The sequence below is a fragment of the Lepidochelys kempii genome, chromosome 2, assembly GCF_965140285.1.
Source record: "Lepidochelys kempii isolate rLepKem1 chromosome 2, rLepKem1.hap1, whole genome shotgun sequence".
NCBI lineage: Eukaryota > Metazoa > Chordata > Testudines > Cheloniidae > Lepidochelys > Lepidochelys kempii.
In genome coordinates, this window is record NC_136381.1 from 91,738,232 (window position 1) to 91,761,111 (window position 22,880).

The 22,880-nt window shown below is 41.3% G+C and overlaps 1 protein-coding gene across 1 annotated transcript in view; it reads left to right on the forward strand.

Annotated features, from left to right (window-relative positions):
- The window catches only part of CEP192 (centrosomal protein 192), a 206,728-nt gene that overhangs the window by 2,588 nt on the left and 181,260 nt on the right, over positions 1 to 22,880 (forward strand). The window contains exons 2-12 of the mRNA XM_073329624.2: positions 285 to 335; positions 2,214 to 2,360; positions 4,013 to 4,224; positions 6,439 to 6,537; positions 7,945 to 8,085; positions 8,451 to 8,608; positions 9,421 to 9,571; positions 12,833 to 13,019; positions 19,109 to 19,340; positions 20,457 to 20,532; positions 22,505 to 22,693. Of these exons, the coding sequence (XP_073185725.2) occupies positions 285 to 335; positions 2,214 to 2,360; positions 4,013 to 4,224; positions 6,439 to 6,537; positions 7,945 to 8,085; positions 8,451 to 8,608; positions 9,421 to 9,571; positions 12,833 to 13,019; positions 19,109 to 19,340; positions 20,457 to 20,532; positions 22,505 to 22,693 (1,643 nt within the window). The remainder of the gene's footprint in view (positions 1 to 284; positions 336 to 2,213; positions 2,361 to 4,012; positions 4,225 to 6,438; positions 6,538 to 7,944; positions 8,086 to 8,450; positions 8,609 to 9,420; positions 9,572 to 12,832; positions 13,020 to 19,108; positions 19,341 to 20,456; positions 20,533 to 22,504; positions 22,694 to 22,880) is intronic.

Consider the following 22,880-nt stretch of genomic DNA (forward strand, 5'->3'; position numbering starts at 1 on the left):
CAGGCTGTGTACCTTTATTAATAAATTCTTTTATACAAAAATAAATAAGGCTCCTATTTTTCAAATGGCTTTTATGACCTTAGTCCTGCAACTGCCTCCATGTAGATGCAAGGGTATGTAGGAATGGGCAGGGTTTTCAGGGGGAAAAGGTTACTACCTGGTATATGTGGATTGTGCCTCTGTGTACAAGGACTGTCTTGTAAGCTTTGCTTACTTTCCATTTCTTGCAGGAAGAAAATGCTTAGATTAACAAAGTAGATGTTTGCATTTTGGTTTCTTAATAGGTTTGGGACAAAAGTGAAAATGGGGATTGGCACTGTACTGCCAGCTGGAAGGTAAGCATTATTATTTCAGTATAACTATGAATGTTTATGCCAGTATTTTGTCAGTAAATCATTTTACTGAAGTATTTGCTGGCTCATAGTTTTGTACAGTAGAAACTCCCTGATTATCATCTTGCTAATCTGCAAATCCAGTTGTTCTCATTTTAAAAAGTCCACCAGTCTCACCTCACTTCTCAAAGTTTTAAAGAGCAGAAGCTGTAGTGAGGTCTTTTACTATAGACTTTATTACATTTACAGATATGTTTAGTAAATGTGCAGTACCTTCAGGAGCCAGAAGGGAGAAAATACAATAGAGAGTTTTGGTTATTGTTGCTCAGACTTTGCAGTGTGTCGCTGGGACTGTTTTCTAGTTCAGGGGAGGGCAAACTATGGCCTGCGGGCCGGATTGCCAGTCCTTTGGCGCATCAGGGCTCAGGCAGGCTCCCTGGCCCCACGCCGCTCCTGGAAGCGACCGGCACCATGTCCCTGTGGTCCCTGGGGCCGGAGGGGGTTGGGGGCAGAGGGTTCAGCGCGCTGCCCTCGCCTGCAGGTACTGCCCCCTGCAGCTCCCATTGGCTGGGAACGGGGAACCGTGGCCACTGGGAGCTTTGGGGGAGGTACCTGCAGGTGAGGGCAGTGCATGGAGCCCTCTGGCCACCTGCCTGGGCTGTAGGGATGTGGTGCTGGCCACTTCTGGGAGCGGCGGGGGGCTAGGGCAGGCAGGGAGCCTGCCTTAGCCCTGTTGTGCGCCGCTGCCACCCTGCAGCTGCTCAGGGTAAGTGATGCTGGGTCGGAGGCCGCACCCTGAGCCCTCTGCCACACCCTGCACCCCTCCTGCATCCCAACCCCCTGCCCTGAGCCCCCACCTGGACCCCCTCCCGCACCTCTACCCCAGCCCTATATTCATGGCCCTGCATGCAATTTTCCCACCCAGATGTGGCCCTTAGGCCAAAAAGTTTGCCTACCCCTGTTCTAGTCTCATTATGGGTCATGAAAATGAAAGTGGCAAAAAGTCATTTTATCAACTCTTATCTCTTATAGGTAGAGAGCCCTGCGGAGATACAAAATTTATCTCCACATCCAATCTGCAAAAATGGTCTGCGGGTGTCCGCATCCACAGATGTATTGCAGATATCCATGGATTTGAAGGAGTCTAGTATTAGGACATGACTTTTCCGTATTTTTTTTCTGAGAAGAGCTTCTCAGTGAGGCCAATCCACATAGTTACACAAGAGTACTGAGGTGGTCAACTTTTGAGTTGTACTGTAGTTTGTATAATAGGAATTAGTGTATCAAAATCTTGTAATTCTAAAGTTGGAAATCCAAGTGAAGCTTTTGGAGTCCTTTCCTCTTAAGAAAAGAAGTAGGCAGTCAGAGAGACTTGAAAAAGGAGCAGCACGCAGGCAGTAAAATCAGCTGTATTCAGTATGGACTTTGGAGAAGTGCCCATGAAGTCAGAGATGATGGCAGCAGCATATGGCAGTTTAAAATATAGCTTTAATTTCTATGTTAAGACATATTCTTTAGCTTCTTAACCACTTCTTCAAATTTAGGGATATAGTAGTAATTTCTAAACTTGAGAAATAAACCCATATACCTTATTGGTTAACTTATAGTAGTTAATCTTTCCAGATATTAAGGAATTTTGAACATGGTTTTCAATAAGTAGTGTAGCTGATGTAGAATTTGGAGCCTTGTCAGTGAGGATTCACTTCAAAGAAGTACTCTAAAAGCCTTTTAGATTTGTTACTTTTTGCTTTTATAGCTGTAATTTCTTACCTCCCTAGAAAACTTGATATACTTAAAAATAAGATATTAACTTTAAATTTCCCATGATTGCAAGTGAAATACGCATTCTGTAGGCTACAATGTTTTTTTTTTATTTCCCAGACACACAGTGGGTCCGTGTGGCGTGTGACATGGGCTCATCCTGAGTTTGGACAGGTCCTGGCCTCCTGCTCTTTTGACAGAACTGCTGTAGTGTGGGAAGAGATAGTGGGAGAGTCGAATGATAAACTTCGAGGGCAGAGTCACTGGGTGAGACCTGAAATGTTGTTGTTAGTTTTGAGATGCACATACTTTAATTCTCCTATATTTTATGCCTCATCTATTGATTGTTAAGTATTAAGGACCACAGATTTCAGCTGCTAAAACTCCAGAATTAAATAGAGGACTGAACTTGGCTAAATTAGAAATTGTTCCAAACTGCAAGTTATTGTAATCTGGTGGGAGTTTTCTTTTCTTCAACCCATTTTTGATTCCCAAATAGAGCTAGAGAAAGTTTGTCCTTTTCTATGGAGCTTTTCTGTTAATATAAAATAGTAGTCATTTATTTGACAGTTTCCCTTGTTAATTTAGGATTGTACTTTGTCTAGGCTCGTTTTAAATGACTGGCATGGTTTTCAGCATGCAACCTGACAAATAGATGTCGCTATTAAGTGTTTCCTAACATCAAGCGAAAATGTTTCCTTTTGTCAGCTTCGTTATAGAGTGATGTCTGCAGCTCTAAATTTGGAATCTTTTTATATTATACATTTTACTTTGGTATCCCGTCTCTCTGTTCAAAAAATATCCACTGAGGAAAAAGTGTTTACCTCAAAATTCTAATGTTCTGTATTGCACAATAGACCCTTTCTATGCAGCAGGAATCCCAGAATTATGTAGGACTGTTCCCACCTACCCCCACAGTCAGTGCAGCATGTAACAATAAGTATGGTATCCTTTATTATGATATTCAGCCCATTTTAGGCTGTTACCAATTTTATCGTGCAAAATTTTTGTATTGAAAATGTATAATTACACTAAATATGATGGGCGGGGATAAAGTTGAAGGTTTGACTTCTGCATAGGGGATATTTATGGCTTTTGGCACTCAAAAACAGGGGTGGAAGCTGATTTTGGTGGTTTTTTGGTGCACAGGAAACAGGCTTTGATACAGGTGAGGAAATGTATCTCTGTGTGCATGCATATGCTCTCTCACCTTTTTGGCAGAAGGGGTGATTACTCTAAATATGGGGGAAGGAATTGAAATTTCTCATCCCAATAAACCTTAACAAATTATCTGCCCCACTGTAGCTACCTGAAACTATCTCCAAGAACAAAGTAGTATATTATCTTGATGTTTCTGCTGAAATGATCAACAGTGAAATAGTTAACAATATTGATATTTGAAAGCATCATCATTAGACCTCAGAGTCAACATATGAACAGAGCATTTCACGTCTCCCGGACATATGGTTTCAAGATGTCTGCAAATTCAGGCATATATACTTGTCAGTGCACATTTGTTCCACATTTTCAAGATTGTTTCCAAACTTAGAGCTTGACGGTATTTGCTGGCCTACATACATAGTTCATACACTGATTTAACTATTTGGTTAGAAACTGGTTTTGGTAAACTTGCCAAATCAAGCTATATCAATATTAACACTTTTATATGGATATAACTGTGCCTACAATAGATTTGACTAATTTAACTGTATATGTTTCTTAACCAGTATAGTTACACTGGTGCTGAAGGTGTCTGTAGGCAAGCCATTAGGGTTTTTTAAGATTAAACTCTAGACCTTGGAGCACTAGTATATGACAATTTATATGGCCACATAATTGCATCCTAAACTGGTGACTAAATAATTGATGGACGCTCAGAAGCATTTTTTTTCTTTAACGATTACTGCATTTACTTTCAGGTAAAAAGGACCACTCTGGTAGACAGTAGGACATCTGTTACAGATGTGAAGTTTGCTCCCAAGCATATGGGTCTTATGTTAGCAACCTGTTCGGCAGATGGCGTAGTGAGGATATATGAAGCTCCAGATGTTATGAATCTCAGTCAGTGGTCACTGCAGCATGAAATCTCATGTAAGCTAAGCTGCAGTTGCATTTCTTGGAATCCATCAAGGTAAGTTATACAGTATCACTTAAACAGGTTTAAAGAATGAATGGAAGAAAAGTCCAAAGATTAGTTTGTCTAAAACTTATTAATGCAGAAAAAATACAAAAGATTTTGTCAGGTCTAGAAGAAAACTTTACTAAAGACTTTGACCTAGTTTGGTTGGATCAAATCATAAGTGTCTGAGAGTTTGAGAATGAATGATAATTGTGGGGTTGGGGGTGTAGTGACCCCTACATTAAGCTTGCCTAATTTTGTTATAAAGGATTCTTGAGAGCTTTCTTTGAGAAACTCTCCTTTGTTGTTTTCAGCAGGCTGTTGATATTTAACAGGAGGAATCTGTTTGGGCTACAGAAGTCTTTTCTTTGTTTCATGAAACAGCATTCAGATTTGCCTGAGATACAGTGTTAAATATTACCATTTCCTTTCTGTCACTTGTATTCTTCAGGAAAATGTTATAAGACTTCCCAAGTCACTGAACATTGAGGCCAGGTTGATGCTACTGCTAAAGCAGTAACACATGCTGAACAGGGAATACCCAGTGACCTGTCAAAGCCGCCTTTGGGGAACGAGGGGAACTTAAAAGAGACGTGGTCTGGGCTCACTCCGTAAACCCTATATAGTTTATATAGTTTCCCATGGGGGAAGCGGCTCCTCCATCTCTTAGGGAGGGACGGAATGGAAGACAGGATGGGTCCCTACCAGTCTACTCCTAGACCCAGTGCATGACACCAGTCTCCTCTATGGGGGGGAAACACTTGGGACAAGAGTTCCCCCAACACCAGGAATGGGGCAAGGGGACACAGACAGGGCTACAGTTCCTTGGATTTTTCACCTTTGGACCTGGCAACCCACCCCTTCTTTTGAAACAATAGTCTTCTCCTGGAGACAGCGAATGTGTTTAGCTCACATAGTAGTAATCTGTGCTTCAGTACTGAAGGTTCAGGTTCAGACATTCCTGATTCATTATGTGAGGTGGAAGCTGTTAAAAGTTATACAGTTTATTTTACCTTTGACTTTACTTAAAAACACTAAGAAATTACACATCAAATTAGTAGTTAAAAATGTTATTTAGGTTGCAAAGACAAACACTTGCAAGTTAGGAAATGCCCAATTTATGATTACAACCCCAATTCTATCTCCATGTTTATATGCATTTGTCATAAATATAAAGGGAAGGGTAACCACCTTTCTGTATACAGTGCTATAAAATCCCTCCTGGCCAGACGCAAAACCCATTCACCTGTAAAGGGTTAAGAAGCTAAGGTAACCTCACTGACCCAAAATGACCAATGAGGGGACAAGATACTTTCAAATCTTGAGTGGGGGGTGGAACAAAGGATCTATCTGGTGATGCTTTTGCCTGGAACAGATTAGAAATGCAGCCTTTCAACTCCTGTTTAGTAAGTAAGTAATCTAGCTAGAACATGCCTTAGATTTCCTTTCGTTTAATGGCTGGTAGAATAAGCTGTGCTGGATGGAATGTATATTCCTGTTTGTGTCTTTTTGTAACTTAAGGTTTTGCCTAGAGGGATTCTCTATGTTTTGAATCTGATTACCCTGTAAGGTGTTTACCATCCTGATTTTACAGAGGTGATTCTTTTATCTTTTCTTTAATTAAAATTCTTCTTTTAAGAACCTGATTGATTTTTCGTTGTTCTTAAGATCCAAGGGTTTGGGTCTGTGTTCACCTGTACAAATTGGTGAGGATTCTTATCAAGCGTTCCCCAGGAAGGGGAGTGTAGGGCTTGGGGGTATATTTTGCGGGAAGACGTCTCCAAGTGGGCTCTTTCCCTGTTCTTTGTTTAAAACGCTTGGTGGTGGCAGCATACGGTTCAAGGACAGGGCAAAGTTTGTACCTTGGGGAAGCTATTTAACCTAAGCTGGTAAGAATAAGCTTAGGGGGTCTTTCATGCAGGTCCCCACATCTGTACCCTAGAGTTCAGAGTGGGGAAGGAACCTTGACAGCATTATATGATAGTCTTCAGTTTCATGCTGTTTTTTCCACAGTCTCATTCACTGAGGAGGATGGTCATTCTGGGGGACGGAATGATGGTTGCACGGCCAGCTGAAAATCTTGCCATTTCTTAACTTTCGAGTGCTTGACTTTGCAATCTAATTAACATTTTTAATTTTTTAAATCTGTAATACTTAAAATAGCTTAAATTGTGTTACACATGATAGTAATTTGTAAATGTAATGGCACTTATTTTTCACTTGCAGCTCTCGAGCTCATTCTCCGATGATAGCTGTAGGAAGTGATGACAACAGTCCAAATATACTGGCTAAGGTTCAGATTTATGAATACAATGAAAACACCAGGTAAACTAAGGAATTAACCAATACAGTAGTACTTCAGAGTTACAAACCGACCAGTCAACCACACACGTCCTTTGGTACCAGAGGTACAGGATCAGGCAGCAGCAGAAACCAAAAGAGAAAAAAAGCAAATACAGTACTGTTAAAAGTAAACTACTAATAAAATGGAAAGCTTTTTTCTTCTGTATTGTAGAGTTTCAAAGCTGTATTAAGTTAATGTTCAGTTGCAAACTTTTGAAAGAACGACCATAACGCTTTGTTTAGAGTTACAACACATTTATGAACGGCCTCCATTCCCAAGGTGTTCGTAACTCTGAGGTTGTACTGTATAATCTTTATAATGGGTTTAGAATGGCTATTTGCTGGTTTATAACAACATGGTGATTAAATAATTCTTACTATTGTGCATGGATAGAAGTATAAAATATACTTTTGAGTAATAAAACATGTACATTGTGAGAAGTTTGAAATGATGTTTGAAATACTGCCTCATTGTAGTTGCTGCATATATTCCTGTATCATGGAATGGGTAGAAGGAGAAGAATCTCAGAATGTTGGCTGAGGTTGCATCTCATGGTTATGGACCATGGCTAGTGGTGCCATTCCGAACACACAAACCCAATGAGTGTCGCTAGGATTTTCACGCAGAGATCTGAGGACCCAGTCCCATGGCCCCAATCCTGCAAAGATTTACTTAATGTGCTTAAAGTTAAGCATATATATATATATATAACTCTTAGCAGGATTGGGGCCAAGGTTGGTACAGTCCAGTGTTCATTGTGCTTGAATACCATTTTTTAAATGCTAATATGAACAATGATTGTTACTCCATGACCTTTTAAAAAATTTATTTACCTGTAAAATATTTTCAAAGTTGATGGTAGAAAATCCTGTGAATCATCAGCATTCTTTGAAATCTATTAAGAAAGCATTAGATTTGTTAAATTTATGCACTCCAGTAAGAAAATGCACAGATGTGCGTATGAAACCTTAATTTTATGATAAACTATTTAATTATGTGATCAGATAAGAATCCTGCTTTATTCAGTGTGCCTGTTGAATAGTGCATGAGGCAGGAAAATCCTGAGGATTCATACCTCATTCTGGGCCAGATTCTGTCTGCAATGACAGTAGAGCAAATCTAATATAATTTACTCTGATAAAGCAGAATTGGACTATAGTACAAAAGATGCTTATTATATAGCAAAGGAGGCAGACAATTGAACACAGATTACATGAATTAAAAGATATTATTTTGTAACTATAAAATTAATAATTTTTCTTTTTAATTTATATTTGATTGCTGGACCCTTCTCTGTACAGTAATTCCCTCTGTCTACTCCATTTATTTGCATCACTGGCTATGATGTCGGCACTCATCAAACGAATAACCTGTCTGTTGCTCCTCAGGAAGTATGCAAAAGCAGAAACTCTTATGACAGTCACTGATCCTGTACATGATATTGCATTTGCTCCGAACCTGGGAAGATCCTTCCATATTTTAGCTGTAGCTACCAAAGATGTACGAATTTTCACACTGAAACCCGTAAGGTGAGCTTTTGAAGCAGATTTCTTAACATGAAACCATATAGTTGTGTAGTTTTATGCTAATATGCTCTGGAGATAAAACAAAACATTATCAGTGCTTAATACTTTAATAAGCCTATCCAGAAAGGGTTGCTCTTAGCAGCCTATTAAAGGCAACCAATGAACTAGCACAACAAAATTTTCTTTCACCATCATTTACTATTAGTTGTTTGAGAAAATACTGTCACAAACCTTCTTGGAAAACATAGCTCCCCTTTGTTGTTGCACATTCAAGACAATTTGTATTTTCTTTGGTCAGAATTAGTAATGTTTGTTGTCTTCAAATACAGATGCATGTAGAAATTTTACCTGCTTTTTTTTCTTAACAGGAAAGAATTGACTTCTTCTGGAGGACTAACAAAATTTGAAATTCAGATAGTAGCTCAGTTTGATAATCACAATTCCCAGGTCTGGCGAGTGAGTTGGAACATTACAGGCACAGTGCTTGCATCATCTGGTGATGATGGCTGTGTTAGACTATGGAAAGGTAAGAGTTCTGTGGGGCACACATTAAGCTATTTTAGGTTGCTCTGTCAATGCTGAAAGATTAAAGATTGACCTGTACTTACGGGAAAACTTAATTGTTTTCTGGAATGCAAGTTCCTTTGAATTGGTTCGTGGACTGTAAGACTTTCTGTTGCTGCATGCGTTTGGAAAAGAAAAGAAATCTTTTGTTTGCTGGCCCTCAGAGGGCACTTGCTTTGTTTGATTTAGAATACAGTAATAGCCAACAGAACTTGTCTTCTGAATTGTTCAGTTTGTTCTAACTAAGGTAGTAGAAGTTAATGTGACCTTTTCTCATGAACATGTCTACTGCAGTCAGGAATAAATGTGAGATGTACACAAAACTCTAAAATACCAAAGTTACAATTTCTGTCTTCGCCTCATGGCAGAAGAGTGAAAAATCTACAATCCCCAGATCCTGCTCAGGGAACAGTACAGATACTTACTTAATCTTTAATGTGTCCAACTAATACTTTGTAATGTTATCAGTACTAACATTTTTGTACGTAATTACTTACAGGAAGGTTGAACTTTACAACTTTGTATTTTACTGATTTACTGTACAGTGAAGTTTTCAAGCTTAATAAAGAGGAAATTGCAAAAAATAGTGTGGGAAGAGAATGTCAACAGTTAAAGAGCAAGATCCTCAGCTGTCTGAAATTGTCTCCTTTGACTTTGGTGGCATTTCACTGACTTATACCAGCTGAGAATCTGTCCAAAATGTTGTAACCTTATCAAATGTTCTTGGAGATTAGGGATGGAAATAAAAACTATTTTTTTTTGGTAATTTTGCAGCTAATTACATGGACAACTGGAAGTGTACTGGTATACTGAAAGGTAATGGGAGTCCAGTCAATGGTAGTGCTCAGCAGGGAATGTTTAATGCTTCTCTAGGTTCAGCCAATACAAGCCTACAGAATTCATTAAATGGATCAGCTGTTGGCAGGTAGGCTAATTTATACATAGTGTATTCAAAATTCCTAGAGTCTATCTTTTGTGTACCTATTTCACTCTTAGTTTCACTCAGTTCTGATGCGTCTCTTATGGTTTTTAGGTGTGGTAATATTTGTTTTTTATTATTGCACTAGTGTTTTTTCCTGTTATGCTAAAATTTAGAAAAGTGCTTACTAAATTCTTCAATTTTGCATTTGTAAGGCAATCATAGATTCCAGCATATAGCAGGTACCCTTTTTCAGGGCTCTGTGTACTCTGCAGCACAATGGGACCAAATTCCACAGCAGAAATTTCCAAATTCTTCAGCAAACATTATTTTATACTATCATTGTGAAATAACTTTCATTTCCATTCTTAAGCAAATACAACTGTGGTTCATAGTTCAAAATATTCATTCACATAAAATTCAGTAATTATTTTTATGGCGATTATTTTTGAGGATGGGTATCTTTCCTGTGCTCTCCAGGTGGCCTGGCTCCACAACCCAAGCCTTGGCTCCCGCGATGTTGTCCAGGAGGCCCAGCTCAGAAGCTCCTTCCCTTGTGTGTACGAGGGAAGGGGGAAGCTTGTAGCCGGCTTCAGCCGGTTATCTCCCTGATTTCCCAAGTGTCGGCTGCTACTCTGCTATCCTGGCAGCCCAGCTGGCCAGCCTATGCTTCTGGCTCCTCCTTCTCTTGGCTGTAAGCTGAACTCCAGCTCTGGCCCTCAATGGAACAGTGCAGGGATCATGCACTATAACCTAATTAACTCTCCTTTGTGGGGAAAGCTAGAGAGCCAAGAGGCAGCTGCAGACCAAATCCCAGGAGGACAGGAAGACAAAAGTCAGCTGGTTGCAGCAAAAATGTTGAACTCGATATCATCTTGCAAAAATGCTGTATTCTACAGCTGTGGAATTGTAGACGCCACAGGGCCCTGACTGTGATGGATGGGACAGTTTACACCTCTTAGAGCTATTGTTTCAGGCTCTCGGCAGACTCAGGCAGCCACCACTTCATTGATGTATGTTTCCAAGGTTATCTCCACAATTCTAAGGACTAGAAACATACTTTTAAAAAAAGAGAAATGTAAGATACTTGTTCACAATTCTGCAGCAGGGGTGAATTCCACTGTGAAGTCTTCGGCCATGGAATCTCTGACTATACTGGGTCCTGTCCTTTATGATAGAGCCTTACTGTGTGAGAAAGTATTTACCTACCTATTTTGCTTTGTGATTACATTGGTTTGAAAGTTAGTGTAAAAATCATAGCTATAATGTGCTTTAGTGGATTTTAAGTTTAAAACAAAGCTTCTATTAACTATTGACCAAATAGGATTGGACCACCATTAGATTGCTTTTTAGGCTGATGTTCAATGCATTGTACATTTAAGCAGCTAAGGGACAATTAAACTATAATAAGATTTCAATCTTTGGAAAATCAAATTTATCAGAATAAGTACATCATACCACTTATGCTTTCCAAACTGTGGGTTAGTGATAAAAATAGTTTTGGAATGATTGAAACATGAAAATAAATAACTAGAAACACTCAGTAGTGCTGTGTTCTTATTGTGCTGATAACCACGTGTGCCTAGATTTGTGATGCATTTTCCCTTCTCCATTTGTATTATGTCCTTTTTAACAGAAAACAGAGCTGATATCAACCTAACTGGAGTAACTTTGCTGTTTTGCTGCTTGTTGCATGCACACAGGAATGGAAAGAGAACTTTTTTCCCCTCCCCAACGCCGTTTGACCTCTCCCAAGACACCAGCAGCTTGATAACTACTAAACGCAATTCAAAAGGCCTTTTAAAAAATACACTGTATACCTTTTTGTACTAGCCATTGCAGTTCGACACTGTTGGAACTTCTGAAAGAAGGATAACTGGAGAGGGTTCTTGTTGAGACAGATTTCCACAAAAATAGGTTCTCTCCCTCCCCTCCCTCCCAGAAAGCTCATGAAACTAATGGACTAGTATATGGGTTAAGAGGATTTGTTGTCCTTAGCTGGGGTGTGAGGAGGGAAAAGACTGCTTAATGACCATTAAAGTCAATTAATTTTCATTAAAATTGTTTTGAGTGTTGATTTGTTTTCCATTTTGTAGTGTTCAAATATATAATTGATTCCTAAACATTACAGCTTTGTAATTACTTTGTAATATACTGAAACTGTTAATCTTAAAGGAATAAGAGAACAGTGTGATTTGACAACTGTACAGATAATAGCTTTAACTTAGTGTGGTGTTACAAAACATTTCTTTGAAATGAAGCAAGTGCTGTCATTCTTTCTTCTGATATGTGCTTGTATGTTCCTGTGGTGTAATTCCAGGGAGTAGTTATGATTCCCTCTGAGCACAACATTCTGAAATTGACAGTAATCTAGAAAACACACAAATTCAGATAAACATGCATCTTTAAATATGGATTGTCCCAGGATTTTATTAATTACTTGGCCATGCCATTCTGTAAATATTCTCAGAGCAAAAAGTAAGATAGATAATGTCTACAAATATTTTAATAGTTCTATTAAAATGCATAAATGTTACGGGTAAGTCTTAATAGAAGTTGGCAAAACAATTACATGAAATGGCATACTCTGAGCATTGTGTTGAACAGAAATCTTAAGCTTGTTCTGAGGTTTCTGCAGAAATATGTAAATACATACAAAGATTGTATTTAATTGAAAAGAGTAGTCCTTCCTTGTAAATGTATATTGTGATATCTAAATATTATAAAAACAATCTCATGTTTTTACATCTGATCTAGAAACTTGCAGTAAAATTGATCTGAGTTGGATGCAAATGCTGCATGTGTACTTGCATAATATTTAATGTCTGCCTGGTGTTGCAAATGAAGCATTATTAAAGTCTCTGTTAATAAGTTGCATGAAATTCTAGGAGAACTGTGTGAATCAAAGATGTTGATAGCTGTGTTAGAAAATCCTTTTAATTTACAAAGTAACTTGTTTCTGTGTAAAATGCATATTAGGAATGTATTTATAATCTTTTTTATGAGGCTTTCAGTGGAAAAGAGTATACTTTTTTTCCTTAAAGAACAGTTTCCAGACTTGTTCAATCAATCTTGTTTTCAATGAGGGCCTTGATTTCTGCTGTTATGTTTCATTGGTTTTGGCATGGATATACTGAAGCTTTTTTTTTCCAGCATGTCTTTTCTCCCCTTTGGTTCTCCTTGTATTTACTACTTTTCTCTTTTTCTTCTGTTTTTTTTTTGTTTGTTTTTTGTTTTGGTGTTTTGTTCCTGTCTTAATTGTTTCAGGTATTTCTTTCCCCCTCTGGATTCCCCACGGGCTGGATCGAGATGGTCCAGTTATGCCCAGCTCCTACCTCCTCCTCCTCTGATAGAGCACTCTTGCGATGCTGACACTGCCAACCACCAGTATCCTCACCCAAGCAGACGATATATCTCTCAGCCTCTTAACCTTTTACCTGAGAACGAAGGGGTTTAATATACGTATTTAAAATAAATCCTAAAGGGCCTTACTCAGATGATTGTAAATGCTTCAGTTTTTGGCTGCTTTCATTTTTCACTTTTCCTCCAAAAGATTTTCAAAAATCAGGGCTTTCTTGCATGTTTTGCAAACACCACAGTATTTGGAACCTAATGTTTGTGCTTGTGCATCAAAGGGATATTCGCTCTACTGTTTTGTATCCTTTGACGAACTGTGACTACACACAAGCAGCATTAACTGTGAGCTCTCTCTCTATATGTATATATATATAGAGAGAGAGAGGGTTGACTTTAAAGTGCCTATCTAAAAGTTGGGGGTTTTTTGTATTCTGTTTATTGTGGTGGTGAGTTTGTTATACAGTATATCACATCGATAAATGTGTCATCAAAGTTCAACATGCCTTCAAGAAACTGTTCTAGAGCTCTAACAGATAATTGGAATTGACATCTAAAATAAAAGAAAATATTCCTGTATATACTACAGTAGAAGTTTAATTAGGCATGTTTGGTCACGTAGAATTTTCCACCTCATTGCATAAAATAAATTTTATAATTAGGTAGATCAATTAAACTTATTTTAAAAGATTTGTATTTGCTTTTTTTATCAAAAGGAATACTATTATGATGATAGAGCCTTTCTGATGCAAATGTCTAATCTAATACACACTTACAGTAGGGCACATGGGGGTGAATTAAGCAACTTTTTCTTCAGAAGGCTTAAAACTCAAATTTAGTGTATTGTTTCCTTTGAATACATACTAACAGTCAAATCTTGTTTAAAAATAAGACAGCTTGCTGATTGTGACTTCTATAGTTGAGTGACCACGAAAAGTCTTATCTGGTACACTGTTACTGGCTTACGATATATAAAGACTGAAAGTAAGTTTTTTTTTTTCCCCCTCCATTTTTAAATTGGAAGTACAGGTTTTGTATGAAATTACATCAAAAGGGGCCAAATGTTTGAAAGGTAAGGAAGTGAGAGGGGAACTTTTTAAAATGATTGTCACTGACTTTTGTATACTCAGTGATAAGCATTTTACATCACAGATGTCTTAAGATTCAATGCCTCCTGCCCTTTCAGTTGAGGTGCAAGGCATTGATACACATTCTCAGAGCCCCTGCTGTGTTCACGAGCAAAAGAACAGCAGAGCCTGGTGTTGCCATTCCCCATATCGAAAATTTTTTAAAAAGCAGAAAAAAAAGTTAGACCTTTGTGCTAAATACCAAAAATGGTCCAAGCCCAATTGCTCAAAAATCAATAACAGATTATCTTTAAGACTGCAAAACAGTTGCTGTTCTACCCCTTATTTTAACATACTACAACTTTACGCAAGATTTGAATTGAAATTTCCCAATATTCTGCAACACTCAAGCACATGCTTTAACAGTGTGAGAGTATTCCCATTCACTTCAGAGGGTCTGCTCCCCTTTTAAAGTTAACCACGTGCAGGAGTGTTGGTAGAATTGAGAACTGCTTGAAGTTGACTCCTTGCTGTTCTATTTTAAGTTACAGCTTCTGGTTACTGGCCTGAGAGTGAGGAGTAAAAAGCTTGTGCCGTGTGCAGTTGGGAAAAACAAACAAAACCCCAAAGCATTTCTCTTTGCCCAACCAGTATACAGTGTTACATCTTCATGATAACTGAAATGCCTGAATGTCAGAGTTTAAAGTGTGGTATGTAAGTTAACCTTTATGATTATTTTTAAAATAAAGTATAAACATTTGAAATTGCAGGACTAAAAATATGCATTAGCATAACATTTTCTGTTATCTCATACTTTCACTGTAGATGTGTATGCACAGGTGCTTGTGCAGCTATTTGGTATAATGAATTTACAAGCTCAGCTGCTGAACCAAGAGAAGATTGTTCCACATGGCATGCGTTGTTTAAAAAAGAATTTCTGCACGAACAAATGCAGAATAACTGTAGTTGAAGAGTGAATCCAGATGATTTGTGGTGGTTGTGGATCATTGTATCCAGGTGACTCTGGGTATTTTTTAAATACATAGCCCATGGTGAAGGGGCTCCAATCCAAATGCATTTATGGGGAAGGGACACTGCCACTTTTCCCCTATGCAGCAGCAGGAAGCCATATTGTAGCAGGACAGTCCCCTCCACGTGCAAGGTTTATGCTTAGGGGAATTTTGTGCCCTACAATGAAAAATTCTACACACACTATTTAAAAATTAGTACACTATAATCATGGTGTTACTGTTATTTTGGGAATTTATTTCAAAATACCTGTCAGCAAGTATATAACAATACAAAGTCAATTAAGGTTTTCTGACAAGGTTTCTTACTAGGCATACTAATACAGAACTCTGCATAGTTCATTTAAACTACACTCCAGAAACTTATTTCCGTTACCCCTCAGAAGCAGTGCAAAGGCTTGGGGGAGTTGGGGATAATGGAGTAGCTGAGGAAGAGGGAAGTTATTGCTAGGAAAGAGCCTGGGAGTGAACCTGGAGGGCTGTTAGGTGTGGACAGGAGAACTAGGGAACTGGGTTTTTTTGGGGGAGAAGGCTTGTTAAGGACGGGGGGAGCCTCCCCTAGGCCGTGCCCCTGGCTGACCCCTAGTCTCTCCCATTCAGTCAGGCACATCTGCCTGTGTCCCCATGTGCCCCTGCTCCCCCACTCAACCACCTCTCCTTCCTGTCCCAGTGTGTCCCTGCACCTCCCTTTCCCCATGTGTTTGTGCACCCGCACTTAGCCACCCTTCTCCCCCTATCCTCATGTGTTGCTGCACCCCCATGTACCTGCCCATCTCCCTGTATCCTTGCAGTCCTACACCTGTGGCTTAATGCTGTCATCCTTCTAGCTGCTGTGCCCCCACCCCAGACTGACCACCCAGCAGACCTGTGTGCCCCATCTTCCTGGTAACCCATGCCTCCTAACCTGGCCCCAAAAGCAGGGTGCAGTGAGGAAAGCAGCCTCTCCATGGCTGGCTGCTCGGGCCCAGAGCAGACTGCCGTCTTTTCTGGTACCACAGCAGCCCCTGGTGGTCAAAAGGTGTAATTGCGGCACATCCCAGGCAGAATGTATTTCCAGGGGACCTTAATTCTCTGTGTGTGCAGTGTCCAGGAGTAAAGTTGCTACCGCTATCAGCACAGGTGCAATGGCCACATCACCTCAGTGCTACAGTATGGGGCTGTGGCTATGGCCTCTAGCAGGGGTGGGCAAACTTTTTGGCCCAAGGGCCACATCAGGGTATGGAAATTGTGTGGTGGGCCATGAATGCTCATGAAATTGGGGGTTGGGGTGCGGTGGGGGGTGAGGGTACTGGAGATGAAGGGTTGGGGAAGCAGGAGCATGTTCTGGGCTGGGACCGAGGGGTTTAGAGGGCAGGAGGGGGATCAGAGCTGGGGCAGGGGTGCAGGCTCTGGGCGGTGCTTACCTCCAGCAGCTCCCAGGAGCAGCAGCATGTTTCCTCTCTGGCTCTGAAGCGGAGGCACAGCCAGGCAGCTGTGCTTGCTGTCCCCTCTGCTGGCACTGCCCCTACAGCTCCCATTGGCTGCGGTTCCTGGCCAATGGGAGCTGCGCGGGTGGTGCTTCGGGCAGGGGCAGCATGCAGAGTCCCCTGGCTGCCCCTACGCGTAAGAGCTGGAGGGGGGGACATGCTTCTGCTTCCAGGAGCCCTGCGGAGTGGAGCAAGTCCCCAGCTGGTGCATCGGAGGGAGCAAGCCCTGGTCCCTTCTCCCCAGTGGATCTTGAGGGCTGGATTAATATGTCTGGAGGGACAGATGCGGCCCCTGGGCCGTAGTTTGCCCACCCTGACTTATAGTGTGTAAGAGCAGAAGGGGTGAGTGTGAGTAAGGTAGTCAATAGCGGAGACTGTGCTCTTCCAAAACTATAGTAACTTCCAAGGATAAGATTTCTTTTTCTGTTGTTCTAAATAGTATTTCGCTTGCTCTTCATACGTAATGGCTGCAGACGCTGCTTCTTATGTGCGTTGCACCTTCTCTTCTCAGTTCTCTTAGTGTTGCTTAATTTTTGAGTGTTTTCTATTAATTTAGTCCTAAAAATACAATATTCAGGTTACTAATCTAGTCCAAGAAGCACTTTCTGGTGGTACACAGAAAATTGGCTGCTCACAGGGTGCTGGCTCTTGTTTTCAGCTAAGAGAAATTAAAGTAGAAGGAGGGGGAAATGAAATGACCAAAAGTAAACAGTGAGGTTTATTTTCTTTAAAAAAAAGACAAAACACATGGAACTGAGACAAATAAAAATATGGTAAGTACTTTTGAAGTACTATTTTTCTATGTAATTGCTGTAGCAGCCAGCCAGACGTTATGTCCTTATGAAGAGGGGGGAAATGTCCGGGAATGGAAAACTAGAGTCAAAGTGTTCGTGAAAAAATTGGTCTAGTAACATAGGGTGTGCATTATGAAAAAGTTGGGGAACCACTCAACTAATAGCATCTACCTACCTAACAGCTCCATGATCTGTTATTCTAGTATAGATTCTCAACCTGTTCCAGACTGTAACCCCAAGAACATTTGGAATTACCCTCCCTTCTAGCCCTCAAGAAAAGGACAGTGGATGGGACATCCCATGCCCCCCAATCCAGTTTTGTAAATGTGTTCTTGTGTGTTTGTACTATTACTGCCCAGTACTGGAGGGAAGGCCAGGCTTATGATTGTACAGTCATGTTGCCCATTAAAGCATGTGGCTTATGGAAGATAAGCTCTAACTATAGTACTACCACACAAACATAAATCAGTCATGGCAAAATAGGTGCTGAGAGGAACCTACAAAACAGAATTCAAAACCTGACATGAAATTTTCCTTTAAAATATAACTTTGGGAAGAGAAAAGCCTTAATCTAAAACAGGAATGCTAAAGGAAAGACTTCAACTAGTATTTTTCTGACAAAAAAGAGAACGTGTTGACGATTGTGCTTCTGGGATTCACTACCTATGTATGGTAGCCACTGAACTAGTAGCAATTTTTCATTATCTTGGGTATTTTTTAGAGCTTCTACGGTTTTATTTAGGCACTTGTCCAAAAGTCATCTTATTTTCCTACCTATAGGAGGAAGTACTGCTATTCCGTATTTTCCATTAACAATCCACCAGTCACACTTTTTCCTCAAAAGAAGTTGTATTTATAGCTCTCCAGCATGAAAGTCACTATTCTATCCAATGAATAATGTATGTTAGAAATATCTCCTTTAAAAGCCTTGGAAGTTTAATATCTGTATTTTGATAGTAATGAAAAGTTTATGTGTACACAATAAGATATTTGAAACATTTATCCCATAACTTTTTTTTACTGTTAATTCAGTGTTAATGCAAAATAAACGTATTGCAGGCTCAGGGTCTCAGATAAGATGTTTTTGCGTGGTTGTTCTATGTATATTGTTGAATTGTGTGTGGAAATTTGGGTTTTTTAACTTTTAGATAACAGTCAGGTATGCCAGTTAGCCATCTGCAGTGTGTGTGAATTCTGGCCCATCTCATGATTCACACTGTATCTATGACAGGTTTCAGAGTAGCAGCCGTGTTAGTCTGTGTCGGCAAAAGAAAAGGAGTATTTGTGGCACCTTAGAGACTAACAAATTTATCTCACCATAAGTGTGCTCAGGAAAGCTTATGCTCAAATAAATTTGTTAGTCTCTAAGGTGCCACAAGTCCTCCTTGTTGCTGTATCTGTGGTATCCCAAAACAGCTATTTCACACAACTGGGTCACTAATGCAGCAGGTGCAGCTAGCCAGCTCTAGAAGTGTATTTAATTAAGTACCATGTGTCATAACAACTGCTCCCAGCAGGAACTCAGAGGCTGTCCATAGGGCAACCTGCCTTATGCTTCGCATGCTAGGCTCTCAGGGAACGCAGTGTGGTAGGGCCCCCTGCTTGACCTCAGCCTTCACAGGAAGGCGCACATTGCTTCTGAGGAGCCCTTGCGAGCGAAGGTGGGAGGGCCCAAGTCTCCCCCTCCCTGCCTCCCTCCCACCGCCCCGACGGGTTGGGCTGGGTGTCACTCATAGCAGCCGGGGGCGGGGTTAGTGACGTCACGCCCCTCTCCCCCCAATCACAAACCCAGTCCCGGCTTTTATTTTTATCCTGAGCGGCCTAATGCTGCTGGCCAGCTCCCGCTTTTTTTTTTATTTTTTATTTTCCCGGTTCCTTTGGCCTAGCCCCCAGACTAGCACGCGCAGCCTTGCGCTGCGAATGCGCGCCCCCCGAAGGGAGAGAAAGCGTCGCAGGGCTTGGTGGGAGCGTGCGCGCGCGCGCCCTGGGCGGGTCTCGCGCTACAGCCATTCTCGCGCACAAATCCGGCGGAGCGGTGGCCGCCCCCGCGTTCTGCGCTGGGGCTGGTGAGTGAACTAGGGAGCGCGGCGCCTGCGGGAGGAGGCGGGGGGAAGCGGAGCGACGGTTTGAAGTTGTGGCGGTTGGGTGGCCGGGCTGCTCCTGTCTCCGTTTCTGTCCGTGCGGGGGGAGGTGCCGGTGTCGGGTCCCGGCTGCTTCCTGCTCCCCCGCCCCAGGCACACGCGGCAGGGCCGGGCACTCAGGTGCGTGGGGGGAGGAGGATGGGGAGTGAGGCTCGCTCTCTGCCCCGCTCCCCAGCCGTCCGGGGGAAGCTGTGCCCCGGGCCCCGCGAGGCGCCCCCGCAGGGAGGCTCCCGTCCCAGCTCCGCAGAACTCCCGTGTCCCTGCCCCACTGCCCCTGCCCCGCTGCCCGCGGCTGTCTCTGGGGCTGGCGGCGTGAGGGAGGGGTGGAAGGCCGGACTCGGTTGTAGCTTGTGGCTGGCTGTTGAATGGGCAAAGTGATAGGAACTAACCCCAGGAAAGGGCGCCCTTATTCTGGAGTGAGCGTGTCCGCACTCTAGCTCAAAGGTAGGCAAACATTTTGGCTCAAGGGCCACATCTGGGTATGGAAATTGTATGGTGGGCCGTGAACGCTCATGACATTGGGGTTGGGGTGCAGGAGGGGGTGAGGGCTCTGGCGGGGGGTGCAGGCTCTGGGTGGCATTTACCTCAAGCAGCTTCTGGAAGCAGCAGCATGTTCTGGCTTTGGCTCCTATGCAGAGGTGTGGCCAGGTGGCTCTGTGCACGGTCTTGCCTGCAGGTGCTGCCTTTGCAGCTTCCATTGGCCAGGAACTGCAGGCAATGGGAGCTGCAGCAGTGTTCTGCAGAGCCAGTTGGCTGTGCCTCTGTGTAGGAGCAGGATGGGGGGACATGCCACTGATTCTGGGAGCCGTGCAGAGCGGCCCCTGGCCCCACTCCCCAGCTGGAGCGCAGCAAGCCCCAGTACCCGGTGGGAACTTGAGGGCTTGATTAAATAGGCTGGCGGGCTGAATGTGGCCTGCGGCCGTAGTTTGCCCTCCCCTGCTCCATACCCTACCCCGTCCCCTGTGCAAGGAGCCTCTGATTCAGCCGGTTTAATGACCTCTAATGAAGGTGATGCTTTACATAGGTTTTTGTTTTTTTTAGGCTCCATCGAGTGCTTGAGGTCTGTAGAAACAGGAAGATGCTGTCTGCTCCAAGCAACTTTACAAGCTAAATACAGGTCAGGCACTTGAGGGCTCTAACTTTTAATGTCTCTTAAAAAAAAAAAAAAGTCTTGATCTGTGCCTTCTTGCTCAAAATACTGAGGAAGAAGTTTAAATGAGTTTGTAGATATAGTTGTGCTTATGTCAGTAAAGGATATGGTCAGTGTATTGTCTATTTTTTTTTATGGGAACCAACAGGGAGCTGTAACAAATTACTTATGTTATTGTAAATGCAGTTGATTTGCTCTTGTATTCAGATGTTCCTTTATCAGGATGAGTTCTGCTGTCAAACAGTCTCTTCTGCGGCACCTGTCACAGTCAAGTAAATTTACTATCTGTTGCTCTTGACGTTTTGAGATCATCCTACTTGGAAAGTACAAGCTGACTTCTTGTCCCACCGTGCTGCTTTTTGGTAGTAGTAAAATTGATGTTTAGTGGCTTCCTTATTAAACTTCAGTACCTATTCCAGTGCCAGAATGTGATCCTGTTGGGTGATAGTTATTTTCTTACCTTAAATAACAGGGGCTGGTTGTACAACTGAGGGTGTTTTCTCTGTGCACCTTGAAAAAAATCACCAGTCTTGCACTCTTCTATTGATTTTTTTTTTTTAAAGACGTTATTAATATGGTGTTGAAGATCTTGGATGGAGTGTGGTGAACAGTGAAGGAGATAGAAGCACAAGGAAACTAGCTTTTTACTTTAATTGGGTATTCTGAATTTTTTTTAGTGGATGTGAATCTGAAAATTTTTGAAATTGAGTTTAAATCTCCCAAACGCTTAGATAAAGCACACTTTAAATAACATGCCTGAAACTTGAAGGTGAATGTTTACGGCTCCCTTGTTGAATTTTTATGAGGGGCTTTTCTGCATAGGAGACATTGATTATAAAAAGTAATAGTGAAACTGATTATATTCAGAGCTGTGAAATGCATGTTTTCACTAGCATTCTGTAACTCCTTTCAGTTCTGATATTGTTGTGTATTAACGACAGTAGGTATAAAATTTAAACAAATGTGACTTTTTAAAAACAGTGGTTTGATTTGGATTTGGAAGTAAATTGGCTTGAAGACTAACAAATGGATAAAATGTCAGTTGCTTTTTTTGGTGAAAGCCAAAGAAGGAAGCATACTGTCAGCTCTTAGACTTTTCTGATTTTATTTTGAGTGAGTGTTAGAACATTTGGACTCAACCACTGGTTTAAAGAATACATTTTTTTGCTATACATGCAATATTTTAGCCAACTGTATATCTATGCTAGATTTTTTAAAAAATATATGAAGAGTACTGTTGCAGTTGGCAGTCAGCAAAACCACCTCTAGACCTTGTGTGTACTGGTGATTTTAGGGAAATCTAGCACTGTTTAGCCCCCAGTGGTGCTAGTAATAGTGTGGTCTGGTTACCAGTGATTTTGTCATTATTTAACTTTGTGGTATAGATGACATTTTGGAGTAACACTGCTGACTTTATATGCTTAAGCTAATGCTGTTAAAGTAACTACTGTTAGTAGTAAGAAAAGGAGTACTTGTGGCACCTTAGAGACTAACCAATTTATTTGAGCATAAGCTTTTGTGAGCTACAGCTCTGCTCAAATAAATTTGTTAGTCTCTAAGGTGCCACAAGTACTCCCTTTTCTTTTTGCGAATACAGACTAACACGCTGTTACTCTGAATACTGTTAGTAGTGCTGGTGAAGCTTCAGTGCTAGTACAATGGAGGTAGATGGCTCTAAAATTGTTGCTTTTTAGGTCATGCATAATTATGAACTGTAGTACATAATTCAGAATGAGGACTACTTTTGTGAAAGTCATGTAACTGGACTTGGAGTCCTTCCATCCTGGTCTGTGAAAATAAAATCTTTCTATATCTGCAGTGTGAAGCATCTGGCTATGTTGTTTCCAATGGGAGTTTACATGACTTTAGTGACCAGTGAATTCTTTGAGTATCATCTTGTTTGTTATGCTGAAATGACTTATTTCAATTCATTTTTAAGCAGTGTTCTGTTGTATGGCAGCATGGAAGACTTTCGAAATATTGCAGATGAGACGTTTCCCAGCTTTTTGGCTAACTCACTGAACAGTAATACCAGTGGGATTTTGGAAAATGTCACCATTTCATCAAACCTTGGCTTACCTGTTGCAGCTTCAACTGTTGCCAGGAATAAAACCAGTTGTGACAACAGGTAAGACTGTCCTCATAATAGTCTTTCATAGCCTAAAATACACTTGCGTTATGGGGAAGAGTGGAGGTGTCTGATCTCCTCCAGAAGGATTCCTCTTACATGCTGTATGCTCAGAAAGCTGAAACTGGTTATTCGGATACGTCTGTAACGTGGTGTGAATTCGTGATGTGCTGAAAAAGTCAGTGTG